The sequence below is a fragment of the Oreochromis niloticus genome, linkage group LG12 (genome assembly GCF_001858045.2).
Source record: "Oreochromis niloticus isolate F11D_XX linkage group LG12, O_niloticus_UMD_NMBU, whole genome shotgun sequence".
Classification (NCBI taxonomy): domain Eukaryota; kingdom Metazoa; phylum Chordata; class Actinopteri; order Cichliformes; family Cichlidae; genus Oreochromis; species Oreochromis niloticus.
This window is the reverse complement of record NC_031977.2, coordinates 31178364-31200742: the sequence shown is the minus strand read 5'-3', so window position 1 is coordinate 31200742 and position 22379 is coordinate 31178364. Positions and strand designations below refer to the sequence as shown.

Here is a 22379-nt window from a genome sequence, read left to right as displayed (position 1 = left end):
GTGGCATGTCTTAAAATGATTCATGATTAAAAAGTACAGAAAAGGCTCATTTGAATAAAATAAATTAAAATCAACTCTCATACTGTAGCCAATGAAAAGAGGTGGGTTTACAAATCAGAGATGTTAATTATACTGCTCATCAGCATCTTCTTCTTGATTTTTAGTATGTCTATTTAAAAAAGAATTTCACTCAGATACTGGTGTAACTAGACTTGATTGAGTGGATTACATTCCTTCTTCTAGCTGTGTTATTCTTAACTTTAATCAACAAATGTGTCTTGTAGTTTCTGCTCATTAAATAACCTGATGTAGTCAAGTTGGATGAAATAAACAGTCATGCTGACATATTGGAAGATTGTTTCCTTTAACACTGGTTCATATAAAACTTGTAAAACTGGTTTAACATCATTCAGTGTGTTGAAATGCTCCCTACCAGAGTGAAACACCAGAAGTCTTACTTGCTGTGAGTCATTTTTACATATTATTTAGTTGAAATAACACATGAGAGGTCATTAACTTGGATATGTTCCCTTTTGTTTTGGTGTGTTTATTGAGCAGATATCTACTTGGAAACAGGAAAATGGATATCTTAACAATACCCTGTCACCGATGTTTTGTAGAGACAAATGTCATGACAGCATTTCCTGCTGGTAAGAATTTACCCTTTGACTCTGATGAATGAAAATGAAAGTAAATTTCAACACTGCTGAACAAGCTGAGAGACTTATGAGATCTCTGGTGAAAAACAGACATTTGAAGGGTGTCAATCAGACAGTTCAAAAGGGAGCAATTCGGTGAGTAAGAAAGAAAGCAACTTTAATGTAAATGGCTGAGAGAAGGCTTCTTGAAAATTTCCTGAGCTGCCATGTGTGTTCAGAGACGTTCAGAGATCCTGTGTCTCTGAGCTGCAACCACAGCTTCTGTTCAAGCTGCCTGCAACAATTCTGGGAGTAAGCTAAAAGCAAAAACTGTCCTATTTGTAAAAGAAAATCATCAAAGGATTGTCCACTTGTGAACTTTACACTAAAAAACCTTGCAAATTCATTTGCTGGCACGCAAAAAGCTGGATCATCTGAGACAGCAACAGGAGAAAAGAAATTAATGGCAGTGTGCAGTAAACATGATGAAGAACCTAAACTGTTCTGTGTGGACGAGCAGAGAGCTGTGTGTCCTGTGTGTGAGTTTTCTCTCCACCAGAGTCACAAAGTGGTTCCTGTAGAAGAAGCAGTCAGTGACCTGAAGGAGCAGCTGAAATCTGACTTAAAGTCTCTGCAGGACAAGAGGAACAAATACAAACAAGTGGAGGAAACATACAATGAAATGATTCAACACTCCAAGAAGCAGCTGTTGTCCACAGAGAGGCAGATCAGAGCAGAGTTCAAGAAGCTCCAGCAGTTCCTGAAAGAGGAAGAGGAGTCCAGACTGGCAGCTCTGAGGGAGGAAGAGGAGCAGAAGGGGAGGACTATCAGCAGAGAGATGAAGATGATTGAGGAGCAGATCTCCTCTCTGTCAGACAGCATCTCTGCTGTTGAAGAAGAGCTGCAGAAACACAGCGTGCCATTCCTCAGCAGTTATAAAGACACTCAGAGCAGAGCCAGAGCCCAGAGCTCAGTGTCAGATCCACAGCTGGTCTCAGGAGCACTGATAGATGTGGCCAAACACCTGGGCAACCTGTCCTTCAGAGTGTGGGAGAAGATGAAGGAGAAGGTCCACTTCAGTCCTGTCATTCTGGACCCAAACACTGCAAGTGGCTGGCTCTATCTGTCTGATGATCTGACCAGTGTGAGACATGGAGGACAGACATGGCAGCAGCTTCCAGACAATCCAGAGAGAAATAATTATAGTGCTAGTGTTTTTGGCTCTGTAGGTTTCAGTTCAGGGAAACACAGCTGGGACGTTGTGGAATTACAGGGATTATTTTATATAACCATCATCTTTGTCATTGCATTAATTATCATTTCATCCAAGCATTTATTGAAGTTGCTGGCATTATGTTATAATTGATATTATAGGGGTTATCATAATTAAATATTAACATGTTTATTACAGGTGCAGTTATAACTACTTTAAAATGATTGAGTTAAATATATATATATCATAACTCATATGCTGAGTATATTGTTACAGTAAAATTGTAGCTGAGCAAAGGCCTGAATGTATTCAGCTTCTTGTTGCATTTGAGTTTGCCTAGTTACAGGTGACGGAAGGATGTCCAGTCCATGGTGACCTCAAAGGCCTTAGATCATCACCATATTCTTAAGAGTATGCCACAAGGAGGAACCTCTATGTTGCAGTTAATTCTTAAAATACATGAATGTTCTGTACATGCAAATTATGTGCTTGTAAACGCAAGAAGGGGCGTTACAATACCCTGATGTTATAAAAGCAATCTAGAGTGTATTTTGGGTAGAGATGTACAACTGTTTTGCAGTTTGCACCTCTCCACGCTGCGTGCATTCATTAAAAATCAACTGTTTGATTGACCTCTTCTGGACCATCATTGTTTTACTCTCGTCCTCAATTTCGGACCCGTAACAACGTGGAGGTGGGAGACCATCCTGACTGGCTTGTGGGTTTAGCTAAAGAGTCAGCTGAGAGGAAAGGAGAGCGATTTGCTTCAGGAGACTATGGAATCTGGTGTTTAACCCATCGCAGGGGATCATATGCTAATGGTCTTAGTCAGAATGTGACGGTGAAGAAGAGTCTCCAGAGGATCAGAGTCCAGCTGGACTATGACAGGGGGGAGGTGTCCTTCTATGACCCTGGAGATATGACTCCCATCTATACTCACAGAGACACTTTCACTGAGAAACTCTTCCCATATTTCAGTATTGGGAAGGCAGGAGATGCCAAAATCTCTGATATCAAAATCTGTCAGACTGCGATTTCTTTGTAAAGTGATTCTTTTTTAACAGTCTGTGTGGTCATTTTTCTTGAAGGTTTTTCCTAAACTGAAAGACGAGATTTTCAGTCCAAAAACAGTGAGCACAATTGGCCCTGGGGGAAATTTCTTATTTATATCATGTAAAGTACAATATATTGCCAAAAGTATAAACTTGCCTGTCTTCAAACATATATGAACTTGAGCTACTCTGGAGATCACACAAAGTGTGAAGGGCTATGTGCAAGAAATCTCCTTTCTTAATTTGTTTTCCCCACTTATAGCTTCAACTCCTTAATTTTATCATGTTTATCAGCATTTTGTTTTCAGTCAACTGTAGCATATGTGTCATGATCAGGGGTCTTACACCCAGAGTTTTGAGATTTCTTATTAGACTTATTTAGTGTCCTTTTTTGTTTTCTTAGTTTGGTTATATTTGATTTTCTTCTTTGTGTTTTTGATTATCTTGAGCATTAATTCTTAGTTCTGTTTTAAGTTTGTTTTTCATTCTACTTGGGATTTATATAACATTATCCTTTGTTACTTTCATAGCCTGCGACTTTATGTATAGACTTAAGAGCTGTGACTCCTAGCTGCATTACTCTTAACATTGATCAGCAGCAGTTGTCTATTACAGTTTGAAAGATTTCTGTGTCCTCTGTTGTCATATGATCATGTTTTTATTTTGGTTTTTACACTTCACTCTTAGCATCTCGGTGGCTCAGTGTATCAAAAATGATTCTACCTGTGATTAATTGCTATATTTTTATTCTCCAACATAATTGTTATTTATTGTCACAAAATTGTTCATAAATTGCCTTTGTGATGTGAATTAGGTGGTATTGCTGTTGTACTTTTTTCCTGAAAATTAGGTCTCCCCAGCCACCTCCTCCAGCTTGTCCGTGGAAAACACCAAGGCATTCCCAGGCCAGCCGAGAGATATAATCTCTCCAGTGTGTCCTGGGTCTCCCCCGTGACCTCCTCCCGGTGGGAAATGCCCAGAACACCTCACCCAGGAGGGTGTATATAGCGTTTTTCTACTCTCCTGGAGTACTCAAAGTGCTCTGCATTCACCTCATACACACCCATTCACACAAGCACTATTATCTAACTATCATTCATACGCATTCATACTCCGATGGATGCATCAGCGAATGCATCCATTGGAGCAAGTCGGGGTTAGTCTTCCCCAAGGATATTTGGCAAGATAAACTGGGGGAGCCAGGGATCGAACCACCAACTTTCCCATCAGCAGCTGACCTGCTCTACCTCCTAAACTACATCACTGCAGCAACAGCACTAATCCTTTTGTCGATCTCTCGTTCCTTTCTCCCGTCACTCGTGAACAAGACCCCGAGATACTTAGGCTACGTCTACACTAATCCAGATAAATTTGAAAATGGCATTTTTGTCTAAAAACTCCACGGTCACACTATCGTTTTCAGTTGTTTCGGAACAGTTGTTCATCCACACTGAAATAACAGAAAACGCTTACCTTCCTGTATTGCGCATGTGTGACACATAAGACAGTTTGACCTGCGTAATTTCCATTTATTTACTTTGCGGCTCTTTGAAACGTCGCGGCAAAAATGTTGAGGAAAAGCACCGTTTTTTAAATGGACTGACAATGAGGTGGAGTTGTTGCTGCGAGTAACATAAAAGTACAACGATGCAAAAGCAAGTGAGAATTAAAGAATTTGAAGAAAAGCTATCTGGAGCACGTACCACTGACATTAATCTTTGATAGGGCTGTCAAAGTTGAGAGCAAACAAAACAACTGCTGTATAATGCCCTCTGCATGACTGCATCATGTGACTAAAATGCATCATTATTTTTGAAGGGCTCCGGGTTCACAGTCCACACTGCGACGGGAAAACAGCATTTTCAAATATATATCAGCTTTGGAGATCGTTTTCAAAAAGCTCAGTTTTCCTTGACCAAAAATGCTGTCTCAGTGTGGATGGAAGGCCAAAACAGAGAGAAAAAGATGCGTTTTCAAACAAAAATGTATTAGTGTGGACATGGCCTTAAACTCTTCACCTTGGGGCCGGAACTGATCCCTGACCCGGAGTGGGCACTTCACCATGGCCTCGGATTTGGAGGTGCTGATTTTCATTCCCACCGCTTCACACTCGGCTGTGAACCGTTCCAGTGCGAGCTGGAGGCCATCACCTGATGAAGCCAACAGAACTAAGGATTGAATGGCCCATAGCAATGGGCCAAACACCCCATACCCCCGGAGTACCTCCCACAGGACACTCCAAGGGACAACGTCGAATGCCTTCTCCAAGTCCACAAAACACATTTAGACTGGTTGGGCAAACTCCCATGAACCCTCAAGTTCCTTGATGGGATAAAAAGCTGGTTCAATGTTCCACGACCAGGACGATAACCGCATTGCTCCTGTATCTGAGGTTTAACTAACTTTCCAGCACCCTGGCATAGACTTTCCAGGGAGGCTGAGGAGTGCGATCGCCCTATAGTTGGAACACACCCTCCAGTCCCCTTTCTTAAGGATGGGAACCACCACCTTGGTCTGCAAAGTCCAGAGGTATCGCCCCTGATCTCCACGCAACATTTTAAAGGCGTGACACCCAGGTCCACCCTCATCCACCCCAGGGGCTCTGCCACCAAGGAGTTAAACAACTCCTTAGTAACCTCACCCCCAGAGATTGGCGGGTCACCCTCCTCATCCCCAGACTCTGCTTCCTCCACAGGAAGATGTCCTTGAGGTCCTCGAAGTATTCCTTCTGGGGGTGGACAATTGTCCGGGGTCTTATGCAACTGTCTTGTGGCTTTTTATCATTGTTTTGTTTATTCTTCGTTGCCCTTGCTACTAAACTAATTTCCCCTTGTGGGACAATAAAGTATTGAATTGAATTGAATTGAATTGAATTGAACTGAAAGGCAATGAGACATGTTTAGATTAAGGGATTCACATACAGTTAAAAATTCCGATGTAAAATGGCTCAGTCTGGTCTATATGAATATTAAAATCACCAGCCAACAGTGTTGGGCAAGTTACTTTGAAAAAGTAATTAATTATAGTTACTAGTTACTTCTTCAAAAAAGTAACTGCGTTAGTAACTGAGTTACAATATTCTAAAAGTAATTAATTACTTGAAAAGTAACTATTGCGTTACTTTAAAAAAAGTGTTTAACCCTCTGAGGTCCAGGGTATAATTGGCGATTTTTAACTACTTTTCATTTTACCTTTAAAAACTATTTACTTTGCCTTGTTTGGTATCATTCTTTTCAGCACAACTTCACGTGTCTGAATTTACAGTTATGTTTTCATTTTGACATACTGTATTAACACAATTGATATAAATCAGAGGAAAAAAAATCTGAGTAGAAAAAGTTATATTTTTTACTGTAACAACCACAAACATGTTAATTGAATCACATTTCATAACTTTAAATGCACATATAAATTGTCAATTTTAAAATTTTAAAAAGTTATTTGCAGCCATTTACCTTTTTTCTATAACCATTTCATAATAATCAGCTGTTCTGTATTCAATAAGATGCCACACAAATTATTTGTGCCACTCCAAAGCCTGCAGACAGCAGTCACCTCATTGTTCTGACACACAATACAAAACTATCCAAACACTACACACTAACTACACAAGACAACACATTAACTACACACTCCAAACACGCTAAACGTCACAAATCTCTCACATCTCTAAACTCGCTCTCTCTATTTTTCTTCTGTTTTGCTCTCTCTCTCTCTCTCGCTCTCTCTCTCTCGCCATCACTCCAAAAACTTCCCCCTCTTCCTAAACAACCAAATGTCATGTTACCATATCATTTTTTGGTTTCAGACATGGCGCATTTTTCCACGAACATGAAAGGGCTGTTTTTTGTTTTGTTTTGGGGTTTTTGGGGTAATAAGCAGTAGAGATGGCACGATACCACTTTTTTATGTCCGATACCGATACCGATATCATAAATTTGGATATCTGCCGATACCGATATGAATCCGATATAGTGTGTTTTTTAATCAATAAAACTGTTTTTTTTAATATCTTGCTGCATTTTGTATAAGTTCATACTCAAGTTTAAATAAACAACAACACTAAAGCTATTCTGTTATACCTGTATGTAAAAAATACACTGCACCCAAAATATTTCATAGTTCAGCAACACTGATCAATCTAATAAACTTAAACCTGCTCCATCCTCCCTATTCTGGTATTTTAAAGAGTACTTAGCAGAAATATTAAGCAACCTAACTAATAGGGTTGCAAACTCCCAGCAAAAAAAAAAAAAAATAGGGAACCACCCACCCTCCACCTCATGATGCTTAATCAATGTAATCAACTTTAATTTGATGCAGGGTGAAAAAAAATGCACAGAAATAAATTAATTTTCAAGAATAATTAAATAGATTCAACATCTTTCTTCAACAGAATTGCAGAATTCACAGATGGTACCTTCCCAAAGGAAAAAGTAGTATAGCTTACTAGGGTATATTAGACTTAACAGTTACTATATACAGTAATGGACTTCTATACATTTTACATCAGATTAAAACTTTGGGTGTAAGATTCAGATAATTATTTATTAAAAGCTAGACATTTTAAATGAGAATAAGAAAGAAAAGTATGTCTCTGTGCCCCCTTTTCCCTGTTCATGCCCTATCGGCCCCCCTGGCTAAACTTTGCTAGATCCGCCCCTGCACAGTTACCAGCCGTCAGCTACGTAGAAAAGGATCCTGGTGTAGAAAGTAATATTAAATACATTCTAACAACAGCTTATCAAGCTTAAACGTGCTGCTGTTGTTCAGCCGCTGGTTTCCTCTTTCTGGTGCAAAGTGGGCCAAAAACAAAGAAGAGAGACGGACTAGCGACAGAAAAGCCGATCAGCTGATCATTGATCAGTTTCACTATTGAAGTAGCAGCAGGAAGGTGAGGGAGAGAGAGAGGCAGTCGCTCCATATATCGGTTGTTAAGCTTAACATGGGAACGCTTTACAAACACTCAGAGATGAACTTACACACTTGCTTTACTTCTCTCTGGGATAACTTCCTCAGAGATGAAATGCTGGTTTGGTAGCGAGGCTACAAATACACACAGCCGCTCTATCACGTGATGCATACTGCTCCAACATGCTACGGTTATGAGCCGGGTTACGCCGTGTCGCAAGTTTTGTGAGATGCTTTTTTGATATTTAATGGATCGGATTACATTTTGTATTTTTCGCCGATATCCGATCCAGTAATTTAGGTCAGTATCGGACCGATACCGATACGTAATATCGGATCGGTCCATCTCTAATAAGCAGAGAGTGCTTGCTAGCGCTGTCCTTAGACAGTAAACGTGACGAAACTATTGAGGAAAAATCACACGTATATTTTATCATGACTCTGGTTTTACGTGGCCTATCAACACAATTTAAAAACTGGTATATATCACCTTGTTCCTTTGTCATCTTAAAGTGGTCGTGTGATTGGCTTACCACGACTACTTTATTCTTCCTCAGTCAAACAGCAGCACTCATGCGATTGTTTTGCCCCCTAGCTCCAGGTGATCGTGATTGCCGTCTGTGGGAGCGCACGCAGCTGCTTAAAGCTGTAGCACCCAGATTACTTAGATAATCAGCTACTTCCGTGCAACTGATATAACGTGCGGTAAGCTGAACACAGCTTCAACCGTCTGTTTGTTGAAAAATAGTAACGTGACTGCACCACATTTTCTTGTTAGTAACGGGAACAGCATTGTAACGATAGGAATAGTCATTAGTTAGATTACTCGTTACTGAAAAAGTAACGCCGTTGGTAACGCTGTTACTTGTAACGCCGTTATTCCCATCACTGCCAGCCAATAAAGTGTGGTCATGAGAAGAAGAGAAGAAATAAAATCACAAAAGTGACCTGGATCATATAACACTTGTGGACCAGTGCATTGCCTTATTATTTTTCACCTGGTGAAACACTGAAGGACAAAGCCCATTACCCCAGATCACAGTGATGAGCCACTGATATCCTTCTCTCACAACCCTACAAGATTGCCATTTGTTTGGCCTTATTGAAATCTACCTCATTGGACCACAGGGTCCTCTTGGTGGCACCCAGGTGGCTGTAGAAGACCTGGTTTTTCCACACTCTTCAGTCTGGTGCATGGGGACCTGCATGGAACCTAATATAGGGCTGCAGATGCTTAGAGCAGCTTTTTGTATGTTCATCCTAGACAGGCCCTTGGATATTTTCTACCAGCTGAATGTGGCTTCTGGGCCCAAATTAGCTTCAGCTGCTCTGTCCTTCGCCTACTAGTAAGTTGTTTCTCATGACACTGCTGGTATAAGTCATCCGCATTGTTTACTGTCACTGGCAGTCAGGAGGGAATGAAACAACGGAAGTTACGAAGATAACCGTGGCTCTGTAAATTAATCAGAACAACACAAGATTTCTGGCGACCAGCTGTAGGCTACCAGGTGGTTTTAGTACGCACGCGAAGGTGGCCTACACTTCACGCATATGAAGGAGCTTTTATTACTCTTTTACTTTTGTTATGCAGTTTTGTTTTTACCTCTGCAGATGTTAATCAAGCTCCTACTTTTGTGTCACACTTTTAAAGGTTTCTTTCTTGCTAAAAATGTTTTTCAACTGTTTCAGTTATTGTTTTTTAGATAAACGTTATACGAGTTGCTAGGAAAAGTTGTGTTTATGTGTGTATATCCAATGTGTGAAAAAAGTAAAAAAAAAAAACAAGAAAAAAAACATGAACAAGCGTCTGTTTTAGCTTTTTTGTGCATTTAGATTCACTGAATCACAGTTGGGAAAAAAGCAGTTAGGCAGAATGTTTTTCTTACAGCGCCTTAGAAACAAAACTTGTAAAACTGGTTTTGTGCCACTCAGCCTGTTGAAATGCTCCTCAGCAGATAGAAACAAAACAGATCTTACTTTCGTGTCATTTTTGTATATTCTTTATTTGAAACGATACACAAGAGCTGAGCATGTTCCATTGCTTTGGTTTTCTACTGAGCACAAGTAATGGACGTATCTAAATGACGTCCTTGCAGCACCATCTGTGGGATTTGTATGCCGGTAAGAATTAGCCTATGACCATGGTGAATGAAAATGAAAGTAAATTTCTGCACTGTGGACCGGAGATAAGACGCCATTAGAAGGTGACAGGCATTTGGAGGATTTTAATCGGACAGTTCCAGAGGGAATAATTTGGTGAGTAAGAAAGAAGATCAAATGGCTGAAAAACTTCTCGAAAATTTCCTGAGCTGCCATGTGTGTTCAGAGACTTTCAGAGATCCTGTGTCTCTGAGCTGCAGCCACAGCTTCTGTTCAAGCTGCCTGCAACAATTCTGGGAACAAGCTAAAAACAAAAACTGTCCCATTTGTAAAAGAAAATCTTCAAAGGACTGTCCAGATGTGAACATTGCTCTGAAAGAACTTGCTGACTCTTTTGCTGACAGGCAGAAAGTCGAATCATCAGAGACAGTAAAGGGAGAAGAGAAATTAATAGTGGTGTGCAGTAAACACCAAGAAGAGCCTAAACTGTTCTGTGTGGATGAAGACAGAGCTGTGTGTACTGTGTGTGATTTTCCTCACCACCAGAGTCACAAAGTGGTTCCTGTAGGAGTTGCAGTCAGTGACCTGAAGGAGCAGCTGAAATCTGACTTAAAGTCTCTGCAGGACAAGAGGAACAAATACAAACAAGTGGAGAAAACATACAATGAAGTGATTCAACACTCCAAGACGCAGCTGTTGTCCACAGAGAGGCAGATCAGAGCAGAGTTCAACAAGCTCCAGCAGTTCCTGAAAGAGGAAGAGGAGTCCAGACTGGCAGCTCTGAGGGAGGAAGAGGAGCAGAAGGGGAGGACTATCAGCAGAGAGATGAAGATGATTGAAGAGCAGATCTCCTCTCTGTCAGACAGCATCTCTGCTGTTGAAGAAGAGCTGCAGAAACACAGGGTGCCATTCCTCAGCAGTTATAAAGACACTCAGAGCAGAGCCAGAGCCCAGAGCTCAGTGTCAGATCCACAGCTGGTCTCAGGAGCACTGATAGATGTGGCCAAACACCTGGGCAACCTGTCCTTCAGAGTGTGGGAGAAGATGAAGGAGAAGGTCCACTTCAGTCCTGTCATTCTGGACCCAAACACTGCAAACCACTGTCTCTATCTGTCTGATGATCTGACCAGTATGAAATGTGGAGACACAAAACAGCAGCTTCCTGATAATCCAGAGAGAAACACTAATTATACAATTGTTTTTGGCTCTCAGGGCTTCAGCTCAGGGAAACACAGCTGGGAGGTGGAGGTGGGAGACCATCCTGATTGGCTTGTAGGTTTAGCTAAAGAGTCAGTCGAGAGAAAGAAAGAGCGTTTTGCTTCAGGAGACTATGGAATCTGGTGTTTAACCCATCGCAGTGGATCATACGGCAATGGTCTTTGTGAGCATGTGGCGGTGAAGAAGAGTCTCCAGAGGATCAGAGTCCAGCTGGACTATGACAGGGGGGAGGTGTCCTTCTATGACCCTGAAGACATGACTCACATCTACACTCACAGAGACACTTTCACTGAGAAACTCCTCCCATTTTTCAGCATTGGAAAGGCTGGAGATGGGAAAACCTCTGATATCAAAATCTGTCGGAGTAAGATTTCATTGGAAAGGGATTCTTCTGTTTAACACTATGTGTGTGTCTTTAGGCTGAAAGATTAAGTTTTTAGCATGTATGGCTTTTCTTTTTGTATAATGTAAATGTATGAAGCACAGAATGAGACATCTTTGGTGTTGAAAACACAACAACAGCTCTATACTTTAAGCTGAGAGCAAAACCTTGTGTCATTTGGAAACTCTACCACTTCTAGTCAGCACATTTTACATTTAAAAACATTTTTAATGAACATAAGAAAAATCATGGTAAGAATTTCCACAATTTTATTTTAACATTATGCAATTCTTTTATTCCAACATATTTTACTTGGGTCAAACGAACTTAATAAATTACTGATGATTCAGCTCATTTATTCCTGCTATGGCCAATTTAATTTATTTTTGTTGGTCCACCTCAATTAAGTAGCTTTTGCCTATCTGTCTGCTATATTTGCCATGGTTACAAAACTTCATACAAATTTCATTACTTTTATTTAACTTAATTTGTATATTTTTTTCATTTTATCCCATCTTTGTGAATGATTTCAGATTCACTGTCCAATTTCATGGTTTAGCTTTTGCAATCATGCCACTTCTCATGCAAAAGCAGTGTTTTGAGAACCTTTACTTTCTTGTGTGCATCCAATTCCATGACAGTTTTCTGCAAATCCTCAAATATGTACTTGAGTTCCTGAGGGTAGCTCAGGTTTAGTGCACAGACAAGACCAAGCACCAGTACCACTGCAAAAACTGAATTACCCAACTCACCTATCACTTCTACTTACACTAGAATAATCAACACATCCTGAGGATTGTTGCTGGCTATGTACCTTCTGGTCAAATGACACTGATTCAAAAGAGCATCTCTGCTATGGCACAGGTGGTGCTTTTATCAACATCCTGGAAAAAAACAAAAAGTAAGAATGATTTTTCACTCATGCTCATCACATACCATTTTAAAAAGGCAATTTAATAAAGCATATTTTGAAAGTAAAGGTGTTGCATCCAGACAATGAAATAGTGTTGCATAAATTATCTGAGAGAAAATAGTTGTAAAAGCCCTATTTTTACTCATTTTAAGCTACTGGAATGTACAAGAAAACCCCATTAACTGAAACTTTGGGCATCTCCTTAGTGAAGATACGGGTAAATTAACGTACCAGGTATTTGTCCACCATTTTCTCTACCTTTTCATTCAGATACACGCAAAGGCCTTTGAAGATGCATTCGCTCCTGATTTCAGTAGCATCAGTCTTAATATGCAAATCAGGGGGAAAAAAGTCAGAAAATCTCGGAGAGAAAATCTCGGAGACGTGTGTCTCCAAGTGGGAGACCAGAGATCACGTTAACATGTGTATCTCTGTATTAGCAAACATGCCATATTGGCCCATTTTATTTTTCTTATCATTGTTGTGAGGAGACCATAAATAGCATTTGTATTTTCTGTTGCACAGTTCATTTGCTGTTATGGATAAAAAGTGTCTTTTTTTTTGTTTCAAAATAGCTGATAACTATTTGCTGAGAGCTGCCAACATCTGCGAACAAGTATAATTCCATGAAGTTGTTCTATATAGTGTTTAACTGTTAATATAGAGCGTTATTAAATTTATTGCTAATGCAATCATATGGCACATTGACTTCTGAGGAAATTTTAGATGGCACTCATCATCAGAAAGGTTGCCGACCCCTGGATCATGCCATACTTTATAGGTAACAACCCCAATTTAAAAAAAAAAAAAAAAAAAAAACTTGGGGCATTGTGTGAAATGTGCATTTAAAAAAAGAATGCAGTGACTTGCAAATATCATAAACAAAAATTTTACAAATGAACATAAAACACGCCAATGTTTAAAGTGAGAAAATGCACAATTCTAAGAAAAATAATAGCTCCTTTTGAATTTGATGAGCTATCCTGTCTGTGGTCCAGACCTTTCACCAATTGATAACATTTGTAAAATACAACAATGACCAACCAGGACCTAGAGTTGAGCAGCTAGAATCCTGATCTCATAGCACGGCATACACACACTGGAAATACTATTGCACCATAATAATATTCTTAAATAATCAACCTTGTAGTTACACTGCACTGAACTGTGAATCTTACAACATGTGAAATAGTTTTATGTCTTTTATTATGGCACAATGTTCATTACAACATGTCCTGATCTGGAGCAGCAGCACCAAAACCTGAGCTTGTGCTGTCTTTGCTCTCAGCTGATACCAGTCAGAGGAGTCACAGCAACTTCTGTATCTATATATTCCGTATAGGTGTGTTCCATTGTGTATCAAAGTGGCCAAAGAAATCCTGTTAAGCAATGCAATGTCATTCTCACAGACCTATCAATGGAGTTTTATAGTTTGCAAGGGTTTGGATTCTATGCCAGAGAGACTGCTCAAATATTTCCAGTTGGTCATATATTCAGCTTCGTTATCTTACACCACAGCAGCTGACCATGGTGAGTTTCCCATGTCCACAATTTCATCTTCCACCCAAAAAGCAACCTATATATCTATATGTGCCATTATCAACTCGGACTTGTATGAATAGTCCCTCAATCCCCTCTTCCCGACAATCCAGAGAGAAATAATTATAGTGCTAGTGTTTTTGGCTCTGTAGGTTTCAGTTCAGGGAAACACAGCTGGGAGGTCGAGGTGGGAGACCGTCCAACCTGGAATCTGGGTTTGGTTAAAGAGACAGTTGAGAGAAAGGGAGAGCATTTTGCTTCACCAAAATATGGAAATTGGTGTTTAAAACACAGCAGTGGAAAATACACTGATGTTGGTGGTCAGACTGTGACAGTGAAGAAGAATATTTTGAGGATCAGAGTCCAGCTGGACTATGACGGGGGGAGGTGTCCTTCTATGACCCTGAAGACATGATTCACATCTACACTCACAGAGACACTTTCACTGAGAAACTCTTCCCATATTTCGGTATAGGAAAGGCAGGAGAAGCCAAAACCTCTGACATCAAAATCTGTCAGACTAAGATTTGATTGCAAAGTAATTCTTTATTTTAACTGTGTGGCAGTTTTTTGTATCCTTGTTTCTTTTAAATTGATATTTTCTGAATATTACTCATGTTTCTTATGTAAATATCTGATCATGTCAAAATCTGAATGATGATTTCTTTGCTTTTCAAAGTTGTTGAGTGTGAACAGTAAACTGTGACACTTCTTAAAAGGCGTAATGATTAAACTTGTGTCAGATCAGCAAGAGATAACTTTACAACAAAAACATCTAAATTTTCCTGATTATCAGCACCTTGTTTTCAGTTAAATAACATTCTATAGTAACACTTCTATTTTAATGTTTTCCAAATTCAAAGAAATGACTTCTAAGTTCTGAAACTTTATAACATCAGCAGGTTGAAAATATTTAAACAGATCAAATTATATCATGTTTATTTCAGCAGCATCTACATTTCAGTCAGATATCAGTGTAACTACACTTGACTGATTGGTACGGATTTGTAGAGCTGCCACCCAGTAAAAGAAAAATAGAGTTATATCACGTTATAATGTGAAAAGTTTATTGTAACCAATATACTTTTCATGTTTGGACAACTTAATATCACATTATTACAATATACATAATTATCACGTTATAACAAAAAACCTTTTGCATAAGCAATCAAATGTTATCAAAACCCTTTTTGGTCTGTTGACCCTTTAATGCAGAGTTCCTGTAGAGAAATCCAGTCCAGCTCAAAACAAGAAAATAACATAATAATCAATATTATTAAAGTCTGAATAATCACACTTTCAGGTCAGTGTCAGTCTGATCAGTTCAAATCCAGAATCCTGCTGCGATAAAGCAAATTTTCTCTTTAGGATCAAATCAAACCGATGCTGCTGATGTGGTCGCTGTAGTGTCTGTAAGTTTGAGTCTTGTGTGTCATCTGCAACCACCACACATTCATACAGGAGTGGGCAGTACTGGCCTCGTCCGACACCCGGAAAGCTCACTGCAGGGAAAAAAAAAAATCTGGCCAAAAATCTCTTGGTTTTCTCAAAACTTCAACAGTCACCAGTTTTGTTTTAGGGTAAGAATAGCGTTTACTTGAAAAAGTATTTTCCAAGTAAACGCGATAATATCTCTGAGGCTTCACATTCATGTCTCTGCTCTCCGGTGTCGCCGTTTTGTTTATCAGAAGCTAACTTGCTCTTGTGGAGGAAATGGGAAGGGTAACGTTAAAGGAGCATTTCCACAAATCACTTTAATCTGAATTTATAAATTCAGAATTTATGAATTATTTACAACATTAATTTTAATGATGATGACTTTTAATAAGATGGCATTTTTCTATTTTTCTATTGTATTATAATATTTGTAGCCTGGGTTACACAATCATAACCAGATTTAATGAAATGCAGAATTGATTTGAAGAAACCCAGATTAAAATCATTTTTAAATTTCCATTTATATTTAACCTCCGCTCTAATCAACTACATTTTAAAGAAAACAGTTTGCTTTGATGGAGTAGTGGAGAAAAAATCTCAGCAAAGTTTTTACAGAACAATTATTTTGAATCTTTTTGCATGTTTGTTAACTGAGTCGTCTTTAGTCACAGACACAATCCTGCTGACATGCTCGCAGAAAATGTTTCCTGTTGCAGCTGAAAAACAAATCTTGTAAAACTGGTTTGGTGATGATCAGCTAATTGAAGTGTTTCTCAATAAGTAAGATATCACAATCTGCACTTTTGTGTGTCGTTTTTAAGCTGTATTAAGATAAAGTAAAGCATGAGAGGTCAAAATGTTCTGTTTTTCCTTTTATTTGGTTTTTGTATTGAGGGCAACTGCCCAGGCAGAAAACAGGAGTATCTGAATAACAGCCTAGGAGCGCCATCTGGTGGAGACAAATAAAAGTAGCGATTTCTGCCACAGCAATCTCGTTTGTAGCCTTCATCAAGCAAGATTTCTCATGTAGGATCTATCCCTAAAAAACTGAAATAACATCCCAGTTAAAAAAATTAAATTCAGTTCAATTCATTTTGTTTATATAGTTTCCAACTCACATATTGGGAGGTAAAGACCCTACAATAACAACATTGGATAGGGAGTATCAATTTGATTTATGCAGAGGATAGAGGATCTGCAGAGATGATTTTCTATGTCACCCCACTGTTTTCCTTTCCATTATATTTTGTCCTGCTTGGCCTGTCCACAACACCTGCCTTAATGCTTCCTCTGTTGCTGATGGAGGACAATCCAGTCTCAGCAAATCCTTTTCAAGTCTATGCTGAAATAATAATACAACTATACTAGGTTCAGGAGTACATTTATCATTCTCATCATCATCATCAAGTGGTGCTGGATAGGACAAGTTACATACCCAGTAAATCTTGAAAAGCTTGTGCACAGCACACATCAGGCCGTCATTCAGAGGAACAATGATCTACTTCTTGGTTGCTCTCTTTTAGATCATCGATGCATATCAGCTGGGGTTGGTGTGTTGCTGATGATGCTTCAGGACCACTGCAAAGTGATGCAATACTTGTTCCAGGCATAGAGACAGGAAAGATAATGGTAGATTTTAGAGAAGTAATCAGCGAAGTGTAGACAGATGCTTTTCTCGGGGAAATACATAGTGAATTGACTGAATACACACCACTGCAAAATCAACCAAGTATGTTATTGCTAATTTCAGGCTACAATGACTGGGACCAACTGGTGGGAGCGGGTGTGTTATCACCACCAGGGCAGTGTAACAAGCCGGACAATGAAAAAAACAAGATTGTTACGGCCCTAGCAGGGCCTCCTCCTGAAGTTGACTGTGTGGGCGTGTCCTACCAAATGTCCTGCCATTAGGTGCCACCTTTTTCTCTTGTACAGCTGACTTCCATCAGCACTTAAAGGTATTTAAGGCCAGAGGAAAGTGAGCTCTGGGGGCGAAGAGCTGTGTGTGTTTTGGCGGGTGCAGCTAGTGAGTGTTTACTCCTGCTCTGTGTTTGGTGACTAAACTCTTCTTTACTTTTCAGTTTACTGACTGATGCCTGTGTTTTGGTTTGTTTCTGTTAATGGTGATAGTGCCTTGTCCGTCTCTTTTAGCTAAGTTATTAATAGAAGCTTTAATGAAACTCTTTAACCATTTCGCCTCTGTCTCCTTTTTCCGACCTGGATAGTTTTTTTTACTTTTCCCTAATATATATACACACACACACGCACACGCACGCATGTGTGCTGTAGACAAACAGAAGAAGACGGCCGTAGTGATCGATGTAGCGGTTCCGAATGACAGCAACATCAGAAAAAAGGAACACGAGAAGCTGGAGAAATACCAAGGGCTCAGAGAAGAGCTTGAGAGGATATGGAGGGTGAAGGTGATGGTGGTCCCCGTGGTAATCAGAGCACTAGGTGCGGTGACTCCCAAGCTAGGCGAGTGGCTCCAGCAGATCCCTTGAACAACATCGGAGATCTCTGTCCAGAAGAGCGCAGTCCTGGGAACAGCTAAGATACTGCGCAGGACCCTCAAGCTCCCAGGCCTCTGGTAGAGGACCCGAGCTTGAAGGATAAAACAGCCCGCAGGGGCAAGTTATGTGTGTGGGTGTGGGTGTGGGTATCACTCTCTGCAGGTGTTTGCGGTCCATGGCAGTAGTGCTGCCATACCATGCAGTGATGCAGCTGTAGAAGCTGCTGAGGATCTTGGCTGACATACCAAATTTCCTCAACCTCCCCAGGAAATACAGCCGCTGCTGAGCCTTCTTGACCAGCTGTGTGGTGTTCAGTGTCCAGGTGAGGTCCTCAGAGATGTAAACGCTCGTCAATGTCCTCGCCGTGAGGCTTGCAGAGTTCCAGCCAATCTGTGCATTCAAAACAGTCTCTCAGGCTCTCACTGTATTCCTCAGACCACACCCTTATCACCTTCTTCGTAGTAAAAGCAGATAGTAGTGTGTTTGGTGATTAACTAAAACACCATAACAACAGGTGAGCTCTTTAAAAGAACTTTCTAGAAGGACTGTAAGGTACAAGGTGTAAAGACATTAGTACATTTGTTGAGTGTAGAAACTTTCCTGAACTGTAATTTGTTCACTCAGAGATCCTGTGTCCGTGAGTTCTAACTACTTACAGGATGTAGTGAGTTTACAGTAAGATTATAGTCACTTTAATGGAATCTGGTGAAATTAAATGTACTTGACTGGTATACATTCAGTTGATAAAAAGGATATTTTCCTTAACATTTTATTTGTATAAATAAACCTTTGATTTTATATTTTTCAGCTGCATTTTAATCAAAACTGTTATCTTTTTTTAGGGGAGGGAATGAGAGCAGGGGTCTGGCAGGTCGGCAATCACAATGTTGAATCCAAATTTATGACCTTGGCAGCAACACTAACAGCGTCCTCTGGTGGACACAAATAATATGTTCGTCTTTCAGCTCAACACGTGACTGTGACCCAAAATAAGTTCTGACACTGCTGAACTGAGCTGAGACGCCATTACAGGGAGTCGTATCTCTGCTGCAAAACACACGTTTGGAGGATTTTAATCAGAGAGTTCAAGAGACACTAATTTGGTGAGTTAAAAATACTTCAAGATCAAATGGCTGACAAACTTGCACTTGTCGAAAAATTCCTGAGCTGCCATGTGTGTTCAGAGACTTTCAGAGATCCTGTGTCTCTGAGCTGCAACCACAGCTTCTGTTCAAGCTGCCTGCAGAAATTCTGGGAACAAGCTAAAAACAAAAACTGTCCCATTTGTAAGAGAAAATCTTCAAAGGATTTTCCTATTGTGAACTTTACACTGAATGAACTTGCTGATTTGTTTGCTGGAAGAAACAAAACTGGATCATCTGAGACAGAAAGAGGGGAGAAGAAACTGACAGTGGTGTGCAGTAAACATGAGGAAGTGCCTAAACTGTTTTGTGTGGACGAGCAGAGAGCTGTGTGTACCGTGTGTGAGTTTTCTCTCCACCAGAGTCACAAAGTGGTTCCTGTAGAAGAAGCAGTCAGTGACCTGAAGGAGCAGCTGAAATCTGACTTAAAGTCTCTGCAGGACAAGAGGAACAAATACAAACAAGTGGAGCAAACATACAATGAAATGAGTGAACACATGAAGAAGCAGCTGTTGTCCACAGAGGCAGATCAGAGCAGAGTTCAACAAGCTCCAGCAGTTCCTGAAAGAGGAAGAGGAGTCCAGACTGGCAGCTCTGAGGGAGGAAGAGGAGCAGAAGGGGAGGACTATCAGCAGAGAGATGAAGATGATTGAGGAGCAGATCTCCTCTCTGTCAGACAGCATCTCTGCTGTTGAAGAAGAGCTGCAGAAACACAGCGTGCCATTCCTCAGCAGTTATAAAGACACTCAGAGCAGAGCCAGAGCCCAGAGCTCAATGTCAGATCCACAGCTGGTCTCAGGAGCACTGATAGATGTGGCCAAACACCTGGGCAACCTGTCCTTCAGAGTGTGGGAGAAGATGAAGGAGAAGGTCCACTTCAGTCCTGTCATTCTGGACCCAAACACTGCAAACCACTGGCTCTATCTGTCTGATGATCTGACCAGTGTGAGATGTCGAGACACAAAGCAACATCTTCCTGATAATCCAGAGAGAAACACAAATTATCCCATTGTTTTTGGCTCTGAGGGTTTCAGCTCAGGGAAACACAGCTGGGAGGTGGAGGTGGGAGACCATCCTGAGTGGCTTGTGGGTTTAAGTAAAGAGTCAGTTGAGACGAAGGGAAAGCGTTTTGCTTCACCAAAAAATGGAATCTGGTGTTTAAAGCAGCACAGTGGAAAATACACTGATGTTGTTGGTCAGACTGTGACAGTGAAGAAGAGTCTCCAGAGGATCAGAGTCCAGCTGGACTATGACAGGGGGGAGGTGTCCTTCTATGACCCTGAAGACATGACTCACATCTACACTCACAGAGACACTTTCACTGAGAAACTCTTCCCATATTTCAGTGTTGTAAATGCAGGAGACGCCAAAACCTCTGATATCAAAATCTGTCAGACTGAGATTTGATTGTAAAGTGATTCTTTATTTTAACTGTTTTTTCAGTACAGCAGCAGGTTAATTTTAGGGAAATTATTAATCACACTGTCTAACTTCATTATCAGGTTTTATTTCATTTTGTTGATCTAGTGGAACTATTAGCAATTCAATGAAACCAAAGCAACTTTTTCATGTGAAAATCTTGTGACCCACTGGAGTTTCTGTAAGAAACTTTTACATTTTTTTCTTGTTTCTTTTAAATTAATATTTTCAGAATATTTCTCATGTTGTTCATGTAAATATTTTTGATCATTTTAAAATCTGAATGATGATGATTTCTTTGCTTTTCAAAGTTGTTGAGTGTGAACAGCAAACTGTGACACTTCTTAAAAGAAGGATTAATGATTAAACATCAGCAAGAGTCAACTTTACAACTACAAGATTTTATTTTCCTGATTATCAGCATCTTGTTTTCAGTTAAATAACATTTGAAAGTAACACGTCTTCTTTAAAGTTTCCCAAATTCAAAGAAATGACTTCTAAGTTCTGACGCTGTCTCATCAGTGTAACTACACTTGATTGATTTAATTAAAAACGTTATTTCTTGTGTTGTTTTTAACCTTAATCAGCAGCTGACATCTCTCACAGTTTGAAAGATTTCTGGATCTTCTCATGTTTCATAATTAGGTTTTAATTTGATTTTCAAACTTCACTCTCAGTCTCAGTGTTTCAATGAATCACCTTTGATTTGTGCTTCAATCTTATTCTTTAACTGCTCTCTTTGATTATTGAGATCACAAAATGTTTCTGTGAAGTGAAATAAATAAATTCAGTGATTCTGTTGTTGTTGTGTTTGACAGTAAATCAGCTTTTCAGACACAGTCATTAGTTCAGATTCATTTAACATGGAAACTCACTTTGATTGTTGTGGTTACATTTAACTGACTCCTTAGAATAAAAGATTATTTGCTTCTATTAGTTTGTAAATATTCTTGTTGTGCTGAAGCTGTTTTATTCAAACAATCAGCAGATTTTATAAAATCAAGAATTTATTTTAAGCAGCTACATTTTAATCTTTTTTTCAGACCAACGTTCACATTTAACCCCAGACAGAAATCAAATGTAATCATTGATAAACTTTACATTCTCACAGCTAATCTGTATGTTTACAAACTCAGAAAATAGTTTGTATGAACAAAGCTGCAGAGATTTCAGATGAAGGTGCAGCTTTATAATAGTGGTGTTTTATTTGTATTTTATATTTACGCACAAGATGGAGACAAAGTTCATATTTTCTTCTCTAGTAAAAATGTTTACACTGCAAACATTTACACTTATCCCATTTTTAAATGTAAATCATTAAATGTTAGAAATGACTTCACTTAACAGATAAACAGAACACTAAGACTGAGCCAAGTTCACCTGTAAATATTTTAAATAAACAAATAAAATGTCTAATCACACTTTCACCTCAGGTCAGTGTCAGTCTGATCAGCTCAAATCCAGAATCCTGCTGCGATAAAGCAAATTGTCTTTTTATGATCCAATCAAACCAATTCTGCAGATGTGGTCGCTGTAGTGTCTGTAAGTTTTAGTCTTGTGTGTCATCTGCAACCACCACACATTCAGAGGGGGAGAGAGGGCAGTACAGGCCTCGACCAACACCCACAAAGCTCTCCTGCGGGGAAAGAATCTGGCCAAAACTCTACTGGTTAAAATTTCTCTGCTCTCTGTAGTGCAGAGGCTTCACAACTAGAATCCTCTGGTTTAAAGATTTCTTCAGCATTAAATAATCCAGTGACAGTTGTCTGTATTTCCACCGCTGCACGCAAACAATAACTGTTCACAATGAATTCAGCAAACTTTATTTTTCAAATTGTAAACAAATACAGTTTAAAACAGCATTTCTGTCGCTGCCACAGTGTAACTCACATTAGGACCCCG

General features: G+C 39.6%; 3 protein-coding genes across 4 annotated transcripts; all 3 read left to right on the top strand.

Moving 5' to 3' along the window:
* Positions 1 to 502: 502 nt before the first annotated feature.
* On the top strand, positions 503 to 3796 carry LOC100705054 (tripartite motif-containing protein 35-like). Of its 2 annotated transcripts, none has more exons than XM_025897056.1 (2): positions 503 to 1894; positions 2538 to 3796. In XM_025897056.1, the coding sequence occupies exons 1-2, from the start codon at positions 1102 to 1104 to the stop codon at positions 2894 to 2896; spliced, it is 1152 nt and encodes a 383-aa protein (XP_025752841.1). In that variant the 5' UTR covers positions 503 to 1101; the 3' UTR covers positions 2897 to 3796. The 2 variants fall into 2 exon arrangements, with proteins under 2 accessions (XP_025752841.1, XP_025752842.1); XM_025897057.1 differs by having other exon boundaries at positions 503 to 1898; positions 2542 to 3796.
* A 5943-nt stretch (positions 3797 to 9739) lies between these two features.
* Positions 9740 to 11531, top strand: LOC106098175 (tripartite motif-containing protein 35-like). Its single transcript, XM_019366040.2, has one exon. The coding sequence runs from the start codon at positions 10092 to 10094 to the stop codon at positions 11529 to 11531; it is 1440 nt and encodes a 479-aa protein (XP_019221585.1). The 5' UTR covers positions 9740 to 10091.
* Positions 11532 to 18530: 6999 nt separating this feature from the next.
* Positions 18531 to 21278, top strand: LOC109204617 (nuclear factor 7, brain-like). Its single transcript, XM_019366042.2, is given in 2 exon segments — positions 18531 to 19578; positions 19580 to 21278. Coding segments are annotated over 2 exon segments (1419 nt in total). The 5' UTR covers positions 18531 to 19045; the 3' UTR covers positions 20466 to 21278.
* The last annotated feature ends 1101 nt before the right edge of the window (positions 21279 to 22379 follow it).